Source organism: Protopterus annectens, chromosome 2.part0, assembly GCF_019279795.1.
Source record: "Protopterus annectens isolate FY-2018-M chromosome 2.part0, PAN1.0, whole genome shotgun sequence".
Classification (NCBI taxonomy): domain Eukaryota; kingdom Metazoa; phylum Chordata; order Ceratodontiformes; family Protopteridae; genus Protopterus; species Protopterus annectens.
Window position 1 is genome coordinate 1,381,567,193 of NC_056728.1, and position 18,804 is coordinate 1,381,585,996.

Genomic DNA, 18,804 nt, shown 5'->3' on the forward strand with positions numbered 1-18,804 from the left:
TTCCCTGGTACATGGACATAAATGCTTATACAGTAATCTATTTGCAGGCTTATTTGATCATGCACAGTTGTGGCTGTTTGCACACTAGGCTTTGCATGTAAACCACATCTAGGAATTATGCCTTTGGTTTGCAGATCACTTTTTTTTTTTTTTTGCTCTTGCCACTATTCGCATTTTCCCTTAAAGCTTCTAAGTACATGCTTGCATAATGGAGTTCCTGCCTGTGGGGCTTACCTCTTTCAGTGTGATAGACTCTTTTGGGATGTTAGCAGCCTTAAGCTTCACACATCAGTCTTTCACAAGGAAAGCTATAGAGTACTAACAGCCTAAAATTATATAATAGCAGGGACATTCTAGTGGAGAAAAGACCTCTACTTCCCTTGAGCTTTTGAAAATTATAGTGAAGTACAAATAGAATGTTTATTTTTTAAACCATTTCCCTGTTTAGGTTAGCACATACATCCAAGGAAATCTGCAATTCATGGACTTTTGATTCAGCTTCAATGTGTGTTGTGTTTTTATTAGTTTTTAATGATGATACATTCATTTTGGCTGTTTTGGTGAACATTTATAAACTATATCAAAATTTTTGTTTCTAAATGTGGTTACTCCAGAATTAATTGTATTATGGTATATGATAAAACTGTTGAATACAATTATTTTTTAATGATAGTTTAAGTAATTCAAGGGTTGTGAAAAGCAATAATCAGTTCTAATTCATTGATCAATGGATATCGGGCAAAAATCAAATGTGGTATATTTTCTGGAATATGTTTTAATGGGAAGTCATGTGGCACCCCTTAATTCTTTTCTTAACATTGTTTCCTTTTATTTACTACTAAACATAAACCCTTTACTCAATGGAACAATTTTCCCAAATTTATTTCTGATTAGCAAAATTTGCTTTTCCTTTTCACTTACAGCTTTCCTGTTGTACAATATGTATCATATGGATATCCACATATGAGAACCATTGCACTGTACGAGTCCAACACACAACATATTAAACAAATGAACACAAGTGAAGCATGCATTAACATCTTAGACTGTATGATATACATACACACACATATACATGCATTCAAATTTTTGAGAAGCGAACAATACAATTCACACCCAAATGTTGCTTTGTATGTGCAGCTTTAGTGATACTTGTTCATAAGGATATTTCCTTTCAAACCATGTGCCCTGTAGCTGGGCTATGGAGCAACAAAGTATATGAAAATCCTCAGGATACTAATCAATTCTACTAATTTGAAACCATAGTAGAAAGAAGGCACATATGAACCAATGTCAAATAGCAAAAACTTACAGTAATTAAGTTAGAATATTAACTAAGTTTGATGTTTTCATTTGTAGCACATTAGACTGGTTAATTTAAATAGATTAGGAAATCTTAACTTCTCTCACAAATCTTTATGAATATTTCCATGATGCTAGATCCTCCTTGATAAAACCATACCAATATTTTACTGAAATCTATTCTCTTTCTAACGAAAACTGAGATCAGACATATGATATTGAGACAGATATAGTACTTGGCCGTTATACTAGTTACAGTCATTTTTGTTATTGGTTACTGGTGTTTCAACAAACTGTTATGCAGAAAGTCCCAAACTGGATGAATTGAGATGCAATCCCAACAAAAAATATGGAAGTCCAACCAGCAGATGAATCCATCCCACATAATATATATTCAGGAGAAGACCATTTATACATTCCTGCCAATTTGTGGGTAAACTAGAGGTAAACCATACCAGTATTTGATGACTGGACACTGAAAATGGTAGACAACTATATGCATTATATCCCATAACAGTCCAGTTAGCATGTACATTTATCCTCTAAAAATAAGTGTAGTAGTACTTGGAGATGTACATTTAAAGCTAGTAATTTGAATTCAAAGTGGAATTACACAAAAAAAATTGGTGTTCCAAATTCAAACTGGAAATTGCAGAAAAAAAGATATTCTAATCAAGTTAATGCATACAGTGAATCTTCTACTAACAGCCCAAAGATTTGTCAAAGTTGCATGAGAAATCAGTTCACCATCTTCTGGTAAGTGATGTAGGCAAAGGTTTTTAGCAAATTAAGTAACAGGAAGCAGTGCTAGAGTTAACACTGAAATGAATTATTAGCAAATTTGAATTGTTGGCTGTAGGCTGTAGTAGAAAAATATTGTGCAGACGCCATTATTTGATGACAGAGTAAATATCAAAAATTCAAAGTTTTAGTATGGAGAAGTGTTTTTGCAAAAATGCCTAAAGATTTAGCCATGAAAGTTATCGGTCTGAATGAAATTGCCCTTTTCTGAATTAATTATCTGTTTGTTGTGATATGCAGAGGAATATTGTCCTGAAGGAGATTAAAGTAATTGGAAAGCATTAATAATTTTACGCTTTTCAGAAGTGGTATAAAACAGCTCATGATCTCGAGGTTCAAATCTGCATTTCTCCCTATGGTCTGGAAGATTTCTAAAAGTAGCTACTGAAACGTTATCTTACAGTAGAAACTTAGCAATTTTATTCACTGATTTAAGAATTCTTAAGGAGTATATTAAAATGAAGAATTATAAAAACAGAAGAATCTTAATAATGGAAGATTTAGTTAACTGTCCAAATTTTACTTTATTCCACTTCTTATTGAACTTTTATTTTATTCATAGCTGATTTAATATTGACAGATATAGATAAATGGGAACCTATCTATCTGACTCCTACATACTTTGGCTCATTTACTGAAATATTAAGGCAAACAGAGATGTATTTCTGTTATTGAACTTTTCTAGATTATGTTTATAAATGAAGGTCATACTACACTCTGTTACTATTGTTTATAGTTTTAGAGTAGCACTGTTAAGATGCTAAAGATATGGTAAAATTACCATCTTCAAAAGACGTGGTGCATATTGTAGAGTTATCAAACCTTATATCTTCTATTTTAAGATTACTAGAAATTCTCACAAATAATGATTGTAACAAAATAATAAAGATGTAGGGTGACAGAGGATGACACCATTGCTTTGCACAAATTAAGAGTCTAATAATGTCTGATAGTTGTCCATTAATACAGTTGTAAATAAAAGCTGAACGATAGACAGTTTAATAGCCTGAATATACTGTCTTGGAAAACCAAATCTGTTTCACAAACAGTTAAGCATATTCACCATGTCAGATGCTCTGCTGGCATCTAAGGTGAAAACTGCTTGTTGCTCACTATTGATTTCATTATGGTAGAGAACTATTTCTAACACAATATTATTTATCTTGTTATTGTCGGTTTAAAGCCTGGCTAGAATTTTAGGATTACTGAATTTCCAATTCCATTAAATTATCTAAGATAGTAGAATATTGTTTTATATTCAAATTAATAAATGAGATAAACCAGTACTTTTTCATAAATAGTGGCTCCAGGTTTGGTTTTAAATTAAAATAGTTTTAGACTATTTTAAGTACTTTTAAGGGATGACTTGATATTATTAAAGAGCTGAAGCAATAGAAGAGATACTTGACATTTAAAAACAAAAAAAAATCACTGAATGCTCAGGAGAAAAAAAAAGGTAAACCAGAAGCTTTAACATACAAAAACTTTAATCTCTGCTTTCATCCAAAATGGACATCATCAGAATAAAAGAAAATATCAACCTCAATTTATACCATCTCTAAACCAATCAACATTTCAAATTCATTAAGATTCATTAAAATGCTAATTAAAATCAAGTATTTACACTAAACAACCTAAAACTTTAATATACTACCTTAATATTATAAAATCTTTAATCTTGTCTTTTAAATTTAGAGCATTCCACTGATGTTCCAAATATAAATTTGATCCCAAATATAAATTTATATATATTAACAGTAAAACAATTCCAACAATGCAAAGTAAAATTAAGTACTTGTGATGTTAACCTCTCCCCTTCCCCCAACAAACACACATAACCTAATCCCACATCCACTCAATAGAGTTAGAGAGACCTGAAAGACCCTAATACTAACTCAGTCATTTCCCTTCTCACTCCCAAATGTAAAAATCCCCATCTAATTGATTAGCACAAACTGTCATTTATACTCAACTCCTGTACCACTTCTCCACACTGTAGTTAAAGCAAGTAATCTAGGTTTGTACATACCATCATGAGGTGAGCAATCATAATCATGACATACAGCTGACACTATTGGTGTCTATGTATCTGTTAAACATCTGGCTATTTAAGACTAAATTATTTTTTTCCAGTAGTAAATGAACTCCTCCAAGCAAAGCATGAGTTTCATCTCATTTTCATAGTAAATACTAGGCAGTCAGTTTGCAGACTGTAACATACCTGGCCAATAACCATAAACTGATTAAAGGTGAGAATCAAACCCTGTACCTTATTTCTGTGAGGTAAATACCTTAACCATTATACCAAACCCAACCCTACTTATGGTCCCCACTTAATTTCTTTAAGAATTACTCTTATAGGTTTATACATTCATAGGTATACCTCTCAACCTCTTTGAGCAAGAAATCTGGACAAAGGCACAGATAATGGGGGGAATAAAGGCCCCAAAGTAGGGACACTTTTTAAATAATGCTTTTACAAACTTATATAAATAAATGTACCAGGAGTCCTCACCGCTAAATATACAAAATTTAATGACTTTAAGCGCGATATTAACAATACACTTTTCGTCGGTTCAAATAACCAACTTCTTCAGAAGCATTCAAAAACGTTACACAATCACGTATAGGACACAGCCTTAAAATACTTCCACGTACTGATTTACAAAATCAATTAATTAAGTTGTTCCACCTGTTAGTGGTAATAATGTTGTAACCAAGGTAACACAATTGATGGTATAAAATAACCCTCTCATATTGTTTTTTGTTATTTTTTTTTGTTTTTCCTTGATATTAGCCGCTCCAAATCCAAACTAGGTACAACAACTTAGGTCGGCCCTACATAAACCACTATTAATTGTGGGTTGTACAGGAATACATGTTTTCATTTTAAAACCAAATTCCTACCACAGGAAGTCACAATCCAATACATTATTCTAGGGTCGAAATTAAATATAAACATGTTTCTTTTTGACCACACCAATACAGTCAATGCAGTAGTTAAAACACTTACCACCTATAACGGTGGTGATTTTACAATCTGGGTCGCCCCTAATATCAATCGCGTTACTCAATTGGCAAGACCCAATAGTTTTACACTGAAAATTTTTAACTATTTTAACTGTTTGCAGAGTGGAACTCAATCCCTACCCTATTTTCCTAATTACTCAAAATCACTTATTGAACACATCCATAATTACTACACGAGTTTAATAATTAATTATAAATTATAAATTTCAAACACAACATTATTAAAAATTAATAAAAATTAATGGAAATTGTTAAAAGTAGATATTGTACAAGAGTGATTTTGTTGAAACAAAAAGTGTATATGTGTATATATGTGTCATCAATGAGAGTGTATTCTTAGCGTTGGTAAAGGTCAGAAGGGTTACCATCAAGGTTGTTGGGTGTTGCAATTGGATTATGTAAACACCTTTATCTCATGTCAATGGTGGTTTCAAAGCCCTGTATTGATGTTCAAATGGGTTCACCTCTCTAAGTTCTTTAATTTAAGGATACATGAAATTGATGTCATTTCATTTATACCTGGTTTCTGGTTAGCATTAGTACGTAGTTGCCAGAGAAGTTCTTTTCTTTCTAATTTAAGGGAATCATAACCTCCCCTAATGTCCCTGGTCTGTTGGTCAATAACCCTAAATTTAAAATGGTGATCACCATTATCCAGTACGTGCCTAGCCAGAGCATAGGTATAAATGAAATGACATCAATTTCATGTATCCTTAAATTAAAGAACTTAGAGAGGTGAACCCATTTGAACATCAATACAGGGCTTTGAAACCACCATTGACATGAGATAAAGGTGTTTACATAATCCAATTGCAACACCCAACAACCTTGATGGTAACCCTTCCGACCTTTACCAACGCTAAGAATACACTCTCATTGATGACACATATATACACATATACACTTTTTGTTTCAACAAAATCACTCTTGTACAATATCTACTTTTAACAATTTCCATTAATTTTTATTAATTTTTAATAATGTTGTGTTTGAAATTTATAATTTATAATTAATTATTAAACTCGTGTAGTAATTATGGATGTGTTCAATAAGTGATTTTGAGTAATTAGGAAAATAGGGTAGGGATTAAGTTCCACTCTGCAAACAGTTAAAATAGTTAAAAATTTTCAGTGTAAAACTATTGGGTCTTGCCAATTGAGTAACGCGATTGATATTAGGGGCGACCCAGATTGTAAAATCACCACCGTTATAGGTGGTAAGTGTTTTAACTACTGCATTGACTGTATTGGTGTGGTCAAAAAGAAACATGTTTATATTTAATTTCGACCCTAGAATAATGTATTGGATTGTGACTTCCTGTGGTAGGAATTTGGTTTTAAAATGAAAACATGTATTCCTGTACAACCCACAATTAATAGTGGTTTATGTAGGGCCGACCTAAGTTGTTGTACCTAGTTTGGATTTGGAGCGCTAATATCAAGGAAAACAAAAAAAAATAACAAAAAACAATATGAGAGGGTTATTTTATACCATCAATTGTGTTACCTTGGTTACAACATTATTACCACTAACAGGTGGAACAACTTAATTAATTGATTTTGTAAATCAGTACGTGGAAGTATTTTAAGGCTGTGTCCTATACGTGATTGTGTAACGTTTTTGAATGCTTCTGAAGAAGTTGGTCATTTGAACCGACGAAAAGTGTATTGTTAATATCGCGCTTAAAGTCATTAAATTTTGTATATTTAGCGGTGAGGACTCCTGGTACATTTATTTATTTACTAGTTGTATTTTTTCGTACATTTCTTGCTTTTACAAACTTATAAAGTTGATAGAATAACAGGTTTTGCATTAGCATTAATTTTCTAAAGAATGTGAAGTCTGAAACTCAAACGTGTGTCATTATTTTCTGACTCCAGTCCTCAGTGATTTCCCACTGATTTGCTAGAAAGCCACAGTTTTATGAGAAACAGATTAAAAATATGAGGCAAAAATCTGGACAGTTGAGCGGTATGTTCATGGGTGATTACTAGGCTAACAATCCCAGGCTTCTTTTTAAGCCTAGCCATGCTTCCCAAATGTATGACAAGTTTTAATATCCTCAGGCTACTTTCCGGGGTATATGTAGGCTTTGGTATGGGTGGTCAAGCATTTATAGACTGCTTCTGTCTAATAGAGACATAGCTGTCTGAGCAGGGGTAGAGTTCCAATTCCTTATTCAGTAGTCCAAGCAATGCTTGAATTGGGTTAGAGAAGAACTGTGTTCCACATGGATGGGAACTCTGTTCCAGAGAAGGGGTAGTCTCTGAGACACATAATTATCCTTCCAGTATGTCCCATTTACATTGCAGAAAAGGTTTAGGTCCCTCAATCAGGTAATTCTGATGCTGTGTGTTTTGCAGATGTGCAAAAGGTCCATCAGAGCAGGATCAGAGGACGTTTTGTAGGCCAGGCATAGATCGCCTCTCTCAGCAGTCTGTAGGAGACTAAGTACAAGGATATGGATTTGAGGTGGTCCAAGTAGGACATGTTGTTTATTCCCGATATTCTTTTCATGAGAGACCTCTATGGACAGTCCAGTTGTTGCATATGCATAAGCAGATACATACCAAAGGGAGCATTGTACTCACTGATTGGTCTAATAAGAGCCAAGTACAGTTAAACAATGATGTCCTTGGACCTAGGTGCCATACTGTTGCTTATAAGTTGTGCAACATAGAATGATTTCTTTACTATTGTAGACACACGATGGTCAAAGGCTAGGTTACTGTATACATATATGCGTTCTCAAATCCCTAAATACGGGTCTACTTTTAGAGGTGTATTATCAGTGAGGTAATTTCCAGAGGTAGCTGCCTTCCCAAATGGTACTATTATGTATTTCTTGGCATTGAGTTGTAGACCATGGCTCTGGCACCAGTTATTGGTCAGTTTCTGGCCTTTTGGAGGATATTATTGTGTTTGGGGGAGTCTATGACTGCACCTAGTTTGCAATTTTCTGTAGACTTGGTCAGTCAGTGGCCCTTGGTATTGGTCTTGACTTCAGAGAAGTAGATGACAAAAAGGAGCAGCTCCAGCACTGTGCCTTGAAGAACTCTGCTAGCCACTGGCCTTTTTTGTGGAGGTGGACTCCCATATCCTAATTTCATGTGTCCTATCTTTGAGCCAGCTAAGTATCCAGTGGGTGACATAGGTGTTCTTACCTAATTTATTGAGTTTGTCTACAATGCCCAAGTCGGGTACTGTGTTGAATGCTTTGGCCATGTAAAGGTAGGCAGTATACACCATTTTGCCCCCATCCATTGCTTTGGTGATCTTCTCAAACAAGTACGCTAGGTTAAGTAGGCATGACTGACCCTTGATAAAAATCAGACTGGGCTGGGTCCAGCATATGAAGGTTTTTTAAGTCATTGTTTATCACTTCAATGATCATTCTTTCCATGGCTTTGCCTATGAGACTATTATGGGTCTGTAATTACCTGGATCTATATATGGCCTACCCTAGTGCAGAGGGATGACAGCTCCAGTCCTCAATTTACTTGACATGAAGCCTCTCTGGAGGCTATGATCAGAAGAGCTGAAATATAAGCTGCTAACCAAAGAATGGACAAATAGTTACTTGTAAAAGTACTTAGGAGTGACCAGGGTGGGGGAGTGGAGTGATCCCACGTTTGCACTAACATTAACAGAATACAAAAACACTCATAAAGTAGTATGGTCCTGATCAGCACAAAGTGTTAGGGGGCACAGCTGCCTGATGCTGATCAGTCTTTAAGGCATTACTGGAATATTATTGCATTTGCATCAGGACTTGAAGCACTTTAGCTGTCCACGTGTGGTGCAAACTCTAGAAGCTGCTTTGTACAAATATAGCAAGTGGTTTGGTATAGTTTAAAATTAAGACATTTTTAACCTTGAGGGCATTTTTTTCAGAAGTACAAGAGGGCCATTTCTTTTTTTTTTGTTTTGCTTCTCAACATAATGTTGAGGGGAACTCCAGATTGGTGAATGGTACAGGGTACCAGAAATGTTAGCTATGGCTCTCGTTGAAGAGTATGAGATTCAGAAATTAGTAACATGTTGAATCAGATGTTGAATGTCTGATACCATGTTACTACTTTTCCATGTTTACAAAAGTTAGATGTCTGGACCTCCATGACAGAGCTTACTACCTCTTCTCTTAGCATGACCTGAGGCATCCCTTCCATCACTTCAGTTAAAAGAAAGCAGAGTCCTCCTTTCTCGGCTAACACCTGCCATTTAGTTTGATGGAACAGCGTGGATTCCTGACCTTTTGTGACTTCCTGTAGAGCATCACCAAAGGCATCAGAAAGCTCAAACTGATGCCCAAAGGCTCCAAGACTACCACAGCGGATACATCAGTCCCAGACTGGAATAAGGATGTAGGTAGTAGTGTCCCTTCAGTGCCCTCTTTAATAAGATGGCCGATGAATAGTTGGTTACCATAGAAGCTTGAGCCAAGACATTTACTTGTTGCATCTCTAGAAAACATTTGAGGCTATTCAGCCTACTATAAATCAATTTGGAGGTAAATGATAAACAGATGTTACAAGTTTATACATTGTTATGAGGATAAAAAATGCAGGGCATATGGGAGACCTTGTGTGGGATCTGCCTACCACATGCGCATATCTCCTTTCTGGCAGACATAAAGGAAAGGGAGGTCTCCAAAGGCGTACTTATCTGCCCAAAAAGCTGAGAGACAAGCTGACCACTGACACTGAAAATACTGTATAGATGCGACATCTGGTTGACCTCTTCAACAGCAAGAAAGTTCTAGAATTTGGCACCATACATCTTATTTATACCACTATGCACTTGTGCTTCTACGGATGTATGGTGCATGAGGAAGGCACTCAAAAGCTTTAGTACACTGGTTGGACATCTGATATCCTTGGCAGGATAAGCACCATTTAGCTAATGATGATTATTACAAACTGTTATCAGGTGCACTGAGTAACTTAATGTACATTATATGTGGGTATTTCCTGTGGGAAGGGGAGGGCAATAAAGGGCCGTGTAAAAAATTAAAAAATATCAATCACATAAGTGGATAAGTCTTTAGAAGGATCATCTACCTGTGTTAAATGTTCTTGAATTACCTCCTCCAAGTTTTTGTTAAGTTGCTCTTCCTCCTCCAGTCTTCTTATTATGATATTGGCATTTTTTAATCTGCCGTCAAGAGACAGAAAATTGTCTTTCATCGCTTTGTTGTAAGTATTATAACAGACAGTGGTATATATTATAACAACAATATTAGCTCCTCACTGACCCTATTCAAAAGCAACCTTGATAGCTGGATGGGAGACTGCAACTTCACCCATCACAGACCTGCTCTGTTCATAAATTCATTCTGCGAACTACCCAAAAAAAAATACAAGTGGGGATACTTGGGATTAGCATGGCTAGGTTTGTAGAGGCTCTAGGGCTGCTAGCCTAATAACCTCCTATGAACCTATGATCTTATTAACAATCCTCTGTTGTGGATATTCTTTTCTTAAAGTGTGACTCTAGGCAACACAGCATAGCCTTCATGGACTTAATATTATTTTGTAACTTATAAATAAAAGAGCCTAACAAAACCAGCTCTTTTTGCAAAGCAGCAACAATTAAATCTGCTAAATTATTGGCAGATAAACTGAAGTCCATTTGACTGAACCTTCTGTCTTCCGGTGTGCTGGTTTCCATCAGAACTTGTTTCTGATTTCTGTTGGGAGGATGTTCTGTAGCAGTTGTTTCTATCATCTGAATTTTCAATAGTCGTAAATATGGTCCTCTGTGCTTCCACAACCCTGTGAAATGAAAAGTGCTTTCAAGAGTAACCTTACCTTAGAATTTGCCTGTTAAGACAATGCACTGAGAGACAAAAGCAAAACAGTGTGTATGCTAAACTGTAGCATTTTTTTTTTCTGATTCTCACAGGTACTGGAAGGAAAACCCATCTATGTTGATTGCTTTGGTAACCTGGTGCCAGTAATAAAGAGTGGGCAGCATCACATATTCAGCTTTTATGCCTTCAAAGAAAACCGACTTGCACTGTTTGTCAAGGTATTGTTACTCCTGGCTATTACCCATAAATAAACAATTATGCATGATTGCCTGAACAGTTCTGTGCACTGATAATGACAGAGGGCTGCCAATGTAGATTTAGTATCATACTTTGCAAACATTTCATAAAGGAGAGCCTCTGCGATGAGATTAACAATGGGTAAAAGTGATAAATGCTTTGTGTACAAGCACATTATTTCTATGTATACACAAGTCCTAAAACCATAAAGTAGAATGTTGTAAAGTTAAGAAAGGGTCACGTTTCTGAATAAATGTAAAGCATGTTTTTGGATGATTAGTTTATTCTATTCTAGCGAATAAATATCTATGTGGTTAAATAGTCAGTCTCAAATTCTGTATCAGAATAACACTCTAGTGAAGGCAGTTCCTCATACCATTTGTATTTTCAATGCACTGCAGTGACAGTAATGATGTCTGCCTGCTCTTCTAGCTGCTAGACATAAGTCTATGGCAGTCTGTGCAGACACACAAGCATGTGCTTACACACACACACACACACACACACACACACACACACACACACACACACACACACACACACACACACACACACACTCGCACAGAGTATCCTGTACCCCTAACTACAGGAAGCAGTTCATTAACAACCCACTGCATTAATCCCCTGCAGTAACTACCAGACAAAGCTTTTAACTATGATTTAATAATGGCAAAAAAGTCAAACAGACAATAGACAATGTAGGCATGTGGTTTACTGAATTTATTAGAAATACTCTGAGAATGTATAAGTACAACTTCTAATGTTTTTGGAGACTACTAGGAAGAAAGAGTAGGGTGTGAAGGACCAGAGTTTGTATGTATGTTTACGCATTTTAGAAAGCAACTGATAACCTTTTTTAATAAACAGCTTCATTAATATATCAACCGCAAGTATCCACTTCTTATGCAACATTCATCAACATTATCATGTAGCACGTCTGTTCAACCTAGACCTAACATCAAATTGCAGCATTGTTGCAACAATCAAAAAACCCTGACTATAAAACTACTAATGCTATCTGTCTAATAATGTCCATCCAACAATAGCTTAGGTTTACAATTTACCTTTAAAAAACATTCAAGGAGAGTTGAAGCCATTTCTTTAGGTCATTTGCCTCTCATCTCTTCTGATTAATTTCATGTCATCTGCAACCAAGGGGTCTATTTATACCTCAAGCCTTCCAGCTGCTAACAGTGTCTTGTGTGTGTACATATGTGGTATTAAATCTTTTATCTCCCCTACATAGAGGGGTGTCTTTTCATACAGTTTTGCATGATAAATTTATACACTGCTAAAAATAATAATGATCCGAATAATACTCTCTTAGACTTTTGTGAATCATCTGGCATACCCAGATGCAATATTATCTTAGAAATAAGTACGTTTTTGGCCATAACATCCATACTGTTTTATCCAAGAACATCCTAACCTCCATTAATTTAGGGCATTCACAGAATACCACTACCTAAGAGAACTACTCCCTCCAGCCCTAATGACTACAGACCAGTCACTTCAATGTCCACTGTTATAAAATATTTTGAGCAGCTGATCAAAAAGCATCTTCCATCATGCCTACCTCCTGATTTTGACCCTCTGCAGTTTAAGTATAGAGCTAAGCGATCCATGGCTGATGCCATATCAGTAGCACAACTATGTGAGGATGCTGTTCATAGACTTCAGCTCTGCATTTAATATGGTGGTACCAATGCAGCTGATAGAAAAACTGGCACATTTAGGAATTAGGTTCATGGTTCATGGTTCATGGATTAGTACTATGCTAACTGCCCTTGCGAGCCATTTTAAGCCTAGTCAATTATCCCTTGTGAGACTCAAACTCTGCACCTTGTGCTTGCAATGCAAACACCTTAACCATTAGGCCACCCTCCCAACTCTGTAACTGTATTCTTAACATCCTGACTGAGAAACCACAGAGGGTGTATTCAGGTAAGAACACATCAACGTGCATCACGATTACCACTGGGGTTCCACAGGGATATTCTCAGCCCACTGTTATTCACCATCCTGATCCACTACTGTTATGCTAAGCACAAGTCCAACCATATCATCAAGTTTGCTGATGACACCACAGTCGTGGAGCTCATCACAATGAGGATGAAAGGGCATACAGAGAGGAGGTGGCATCTCTGATCAGTTGGTGTGAGAGGAACAACCTTGACCTGAATGTAAGCAAGATAAAGAGATTATCATTGACTTCAGGAAAAGGAGAACAAACCACCCAGAGCTCAAGATCGATGATGAGAGTGTGGAGAGAGTTAAGAGTATGAAATTCCTGGGTGTACACATATCAGAGAATCTCTCATGGTTGGGAAACACCAGCCAACTGGTCAAGAATGTGCACCAATGCCTCCACTTTTTAAGAAGGTTGAAAAAAGCTCAGTTTCCTCCTCATATTCTCTACACCTTCTATAGAGGTGCAATAGGGAGCATCCTCACCTGCAACTTCACAATGTGGTTTGGAAGCTGCACAGTTACAGAAAGGAAGGAGCTACAAAGAGTGGTGAGCGTTGCAGAGAAGGTAACAGCTTCCAGTCTTCCATTAATACAATGTCTTTATTCTGTAAGAAGCATCCAAGAGGCCACCAAAATAATACAGGACAACACGCATCCTGCACATGCTTGGACTGTTTAAGCATTTGGCATCAGGCAGGAGATATTGCAGCATCCACTGCAGGATTACAAGATTCAGTAACAGTTTCTATCCTACAGTGATTATACTTCTGAACTCTGGCACAAGTCCCAGTGGTCTGGACACATAAGTACATTTTTATTTATTTGTGCAATATATACTTACATATATTCCAGTTAAGTGCAACATTTATTTATTACATCCATAGTCAAGTGCAATATTAGACACATAACTTAGGCATTTCAATCTGTAGTGTGTTTTGTATTACTTTAAATAGGGTAGTTAATTTAAATCAGGGAGGGTATTCTTTTCATATATGAGTGTTGGTAAATGTCTCTGCTCTTTCTTGTGTGTATTGGGAGTAGTATTGTATTTGTTAGTTGTGTTTATTCCTCTAGTTGTATGTGTTGTTTCACTTTCCTTTGTAATCTCAAAAATTGAGCTGATGCACATTTCATTTAGGCTGCACATGTGTAATTCTAAATGACAATAACGTTTACTTTGACTTTGAATGTATATGCATCCAAGAGCTAACTGATCCATTCCCACACCTCCATCAGCTTCCATCCATTGCCAGAAACATCTCATTCAGACTCAAGGGTGAAAAAAAATATTTGTGTAAACATTTTCACCCAGTGGTATAGACTTTTCTTAATGTGGTAATGTCTCCTGTTTTTTATATATTATAGGTTCATAGCTTCATAGATTAGTACTAAGCTAACTGCCCTTGCGAGCCATTTTAAGCCTAGCCAATTATCCCTTGTGAGACTCAAACCCTGCATCTTGTGCTTACAAGGCAAACACCTTAACCATTAGGCCACCCTCCCTTTTTTTCTCCAAAAATATTTTTATTTTGTTTTCATTATAAACATAAGCAAATGTACATATAACAAATACAATAAAACAATAACAAAACTATTTACAATATTTACATTCATCCATAATAATAATAATTTTATCAGTATTTGTTCAAAAGGTTTTCCAATGTTTGCCATGCTATTTTTTGTGAGTAATGTTGTGAGTTGTATAACAAATGGTTTGCAGTTCTTTTTTGCAAACTACTTTTGCTAAATTATTACATTCTTTAAACATCAAATCTTGTTTACTTTTCCAGTTCAAAGTAATATTTTTTCTGGCAATTGCAAAAATTGACCAGAGTAACTGAATCTGAGATTTAGGTATTACTTTAGGTATGGGAACACTGAGTAGGATTAGTGAGTTAGAAATATGCCAGTTATCAGACCATAAAGCCTTTATTAAATATCTGAAGTCTTTCCGGTATTGAACAATGTTTCTACATTCAATTAACATGTGAACCCAGTTGGCCTGTAGTAATTCATCACATTTCCAACATTTACTTTCACTGTTTTTGAGTATAAGATTTATTTTATGTGGAGTATAGAAACTCCTATTCATAAATGTCCATGTATACAATCTCCAATGTAATGAAGAAGAAGTACCATACGTAAATTTCAATAGCAGTTTTTTGGATTCATCAGATATTTGTTCTCCATTAATCTTTACGTAGTAATTCCAAAAATCTGAGTCAAACTTTAGAGTGGTTTCTCTTAGTATCTTATAGATAGGTGAGATACTTAAATTTTGATCATCCGTCTTTTCAAGACACCTAATAAAAAGCTGAATCAAACTAGGTATAGATTCAGTCTCTAGGTTGATTGATACTCTCATTTTGTTTTCTGTAAACTACCATGATGAGTGTATAGACAACCAACAGTCTTGACTATTATTAAAACTACATAGTAGAGAGTTTAGTGGTTTAATACTCTTATTTTCAATAAACTGATGCCAGAATATCAAGTTATTTTCCTTTAATTTTTGCATTGCATTGATGTTGAAAGAATCTAGGCAATCAGGGGAGTATGCTATAGGGAATATAAGAAATAAGAATGATTTAATGTTGTAATTATAATCAATTATATTTTTAAAGTTATTAAATATTTGATTAATGCCATAAGAAAAATGATCAAACTTCTTATTAAATAAACAAAATTCATGTAAAAGCCAATGAACTCTACTCATTCTGTATTGTTCCTTAAATTGATTTTCTATAGTTCTGACCTCAGTTATATGAATCTCATGTATTATTTTCCAGCCAGATATATAGGTAGGTGAGATCCAATGTAATATTACATTAATTATAACTGACTTGAAATAAGGATCTAAGCTAGGGAATGCTATCCCATTACTGTTCCAAACTCTAATGTGCCATTTAATGCAATCCTAGGTTTTAAGGGGAACCATAAAAATTTAAGTAGCATGGAATCTAATTTTTTTAATAATTTTTTGGGAGGGGTAGAATCATTGACTGTATATAAATCAAAATTTTAGGTAAAATTATCATTTTAATTAAAGAGAGCCTATCCTCCATTGTGAAGAACATTTTATTCCATCTTTTGATTAGTTCACTAAGGGTGGTTATTAAATTATTGTAGTTTAGTTTAACAGACTCTTTCCATGTACTCTTTATACTGACACCCAAATATTCGAATACATCATTCTCCCAATTAAACAGGCTATTCTGTCTTAGGTTTTGTTGATCTTTATGTTAATTAGTAATGTTTTGGATTTATTATGATTAAATTTAAGCCCTGATATTCTTTCAAACTTGCTTAAGGTATTTATAACATCATGCAAAGAACCATCAATATCACCCAAAGTTAACATATCATCAGCAAATAATTGTATCTTAGGACGATAGTCCTCATTAACTTGAAAGCCTTTTATATTTTGTTTGTTTCTGAAATATGTAACAAAAGGTTCCATTGAAAGAGCAAACAATAATGATGACAAAGGACAACCTTGTCTAGTTCCCTTGAGGATTTCTAATGGTGAGAATAAACATGATCCGATTTTCACATAAGATGGTGCCCCACTATAAATTTTCATTAATAAGTTGACAAAATCTGAGGAGAATTCAAAACCAATCAGAATTCTTTGTAGATAAGACCGACTAATAGAATCAAAAGCCTTTTCTATGTCTAGGCTGATAATAGTTAGTTGTTTTTTTTGTATTTGCATGCTATGTCTATTAATGATAGTAATTTAATAATGTTATCTTACACTTTTCTATGAAGAATGGACCCTGTCTGATCATTATGTATTAGATTAGGTAATATTTTCTTTAGCCTATTAGCTAATATTGTCATCAAATTTTTTATAATAAGTGTTTAGTCACAAAATTGGTCTATATGAATCACAAGATATGGGGTCCTTACCTTGTTTTAAAATGGGGGAGATAATTGAATATTTCCACAATGGAGGTGTTATACATTTTTGCTTAACCATAGTAAAGGCACTCATCATTTTCTTTATTATATATTCAGGAAAAATCTTATATAGTTTAGGAATTATTCCATCCAGTCCTGGAGCTTTATTATCTTTTAAATTTTTATTTGCTCTTTCACTTCTGTTAATGTTATTTGTTTATTTAATATGTTATTTTGTTGCATTGACACCTTAGTGGTTGTATTTTCTTGAATAAAAGTATTTATTACATTATCTGTCTCCAAAAGTGGTGTGTTCTTATTTATATCTTTATAGTAATTTTTGAACACTTCTAATATGCCTATTAAGTTAGATGTACTCTTAACTGAACCATCACTTTTATATTCAATCTCATTAATAAGATTCTGATTGTTTATTTTTTGGATCTTACTTTTATTTTATGTAGATATTTAGAATTTACAGTATAAGATTGTAATTTCAATTTTTCCAGGTTTATGACTACCTTATGATTCAGAACTTCTAAGTATTTTTGATTTAACTTAGTAATTTCATTATGTGCTACTTTGTTATTTGGCTTTGCATCCATTTTTATCTTGTCTATGTTTTTTTTCTAAGTCTAAAAGTTATGTGTCCCACTCTCTCCTTTTTTAAGGTACCAATATTTTATTCTACCATATATATAAACTTTAAAGGTGTCCCATAGTATAGTATCAGCCACGTCAGCATTATCATTTGTTTCCATAAACATGTCTATTTCTTTCATTATCCATTCTCTAAAGTCTTTTAACTTAGTTATGTAGGCAGGAATTCTTTGTAGAAATCTTAAATCTGTATGCGTAGTTAATGTAAAAAGTAGGTGAGGGGCTTCCCCCCACAAAAACCAAAGTAGGTGGGAGGGTCCACAAAGCCTACCACCTACTTTGGTTTTAGTGAACAATACAATACCAATGTGGACAATATTAAACCAAATTAGTTGGGGGGCTTTACCCCACACCCACCCAATGTGGGGGCTGTGCCCCCTACACCCCCCTAACTATATTTTCTAACTCAAGGATCTCACTGCTGTGGGGAAAAGGACATATGCCTTTTATTTGCCTTTTTTCTAATTGTCAGGCAGATGAACTGTCAAGCAAATGAACTGTCGGGCAAATGAACCGTCAGACAATTGGGCTGCCTGAAATTTCTGTCGGGCAAATGAACTGTCAGGCAAATTAAGGTGATCTATATATATATATATATATATATATATATATATATATATATATATATATATATATATATATATAACTTATATTTAGCCATCTATAAAATACCATGAATGTACTGTATTAATGTTTATATGTGTCTAAACAAAGAGTCTAAAACATCTAGTTAGAAACACTAATCAGAAGCATATTGTTACCCCACCACTGACCCAGTAGAAAAAATGCACTTTGGTATTAAGTCAAATCATACTATTACTGAAGAATTAGAAGACATACATCATTTGTAGTTATAAGGGAAAAGTATGTAAAGTACTTATAGTGGGGAAAAGAGAGAAAAGGAACATTAGTAACAAAAGGAATAAGAAGAAAGAAGAGAGGGAGAGAAAGAGAGAGAATGTTATTTAAATACTAGGTACTATTAGAAGAAGAAGATATAGAAAGGAAAAGAGAAAGTTAATAATAAAGATGATTCACATTACCTTACAGTATATTTTCCAGAATCAAATATATTATAAAACAAAGCA

General features: G+C 34.7%; 1 protein-coding gene across 31 annotated transcripts in view; it reads left to right on the forward strand.

Annotated features, from left to right (window-relative positions):
• Positions 1 to 18,804, forward strand: part of ANK2 (ankyrin 2) — a 3,034,032-nt gene that overhangs the window by 2,674,579 nt on the left and 340,649 nt on the right. For all 31 annotated transcript variants that reach the window (XM_044061567.1, XM_044061562.1, XM_044061555.1 and 28 more), the window contains one exon: positions 11,038 to 11,163. In XM_044061567.1, coding sequence (XP_043917502.1) covers positions 11,038 to 11,163 — 126 coding nt within the window. The remainder of the gene's footprint in view (positions 1 to 11,037; positions 11,164 to 18,804) is intronic.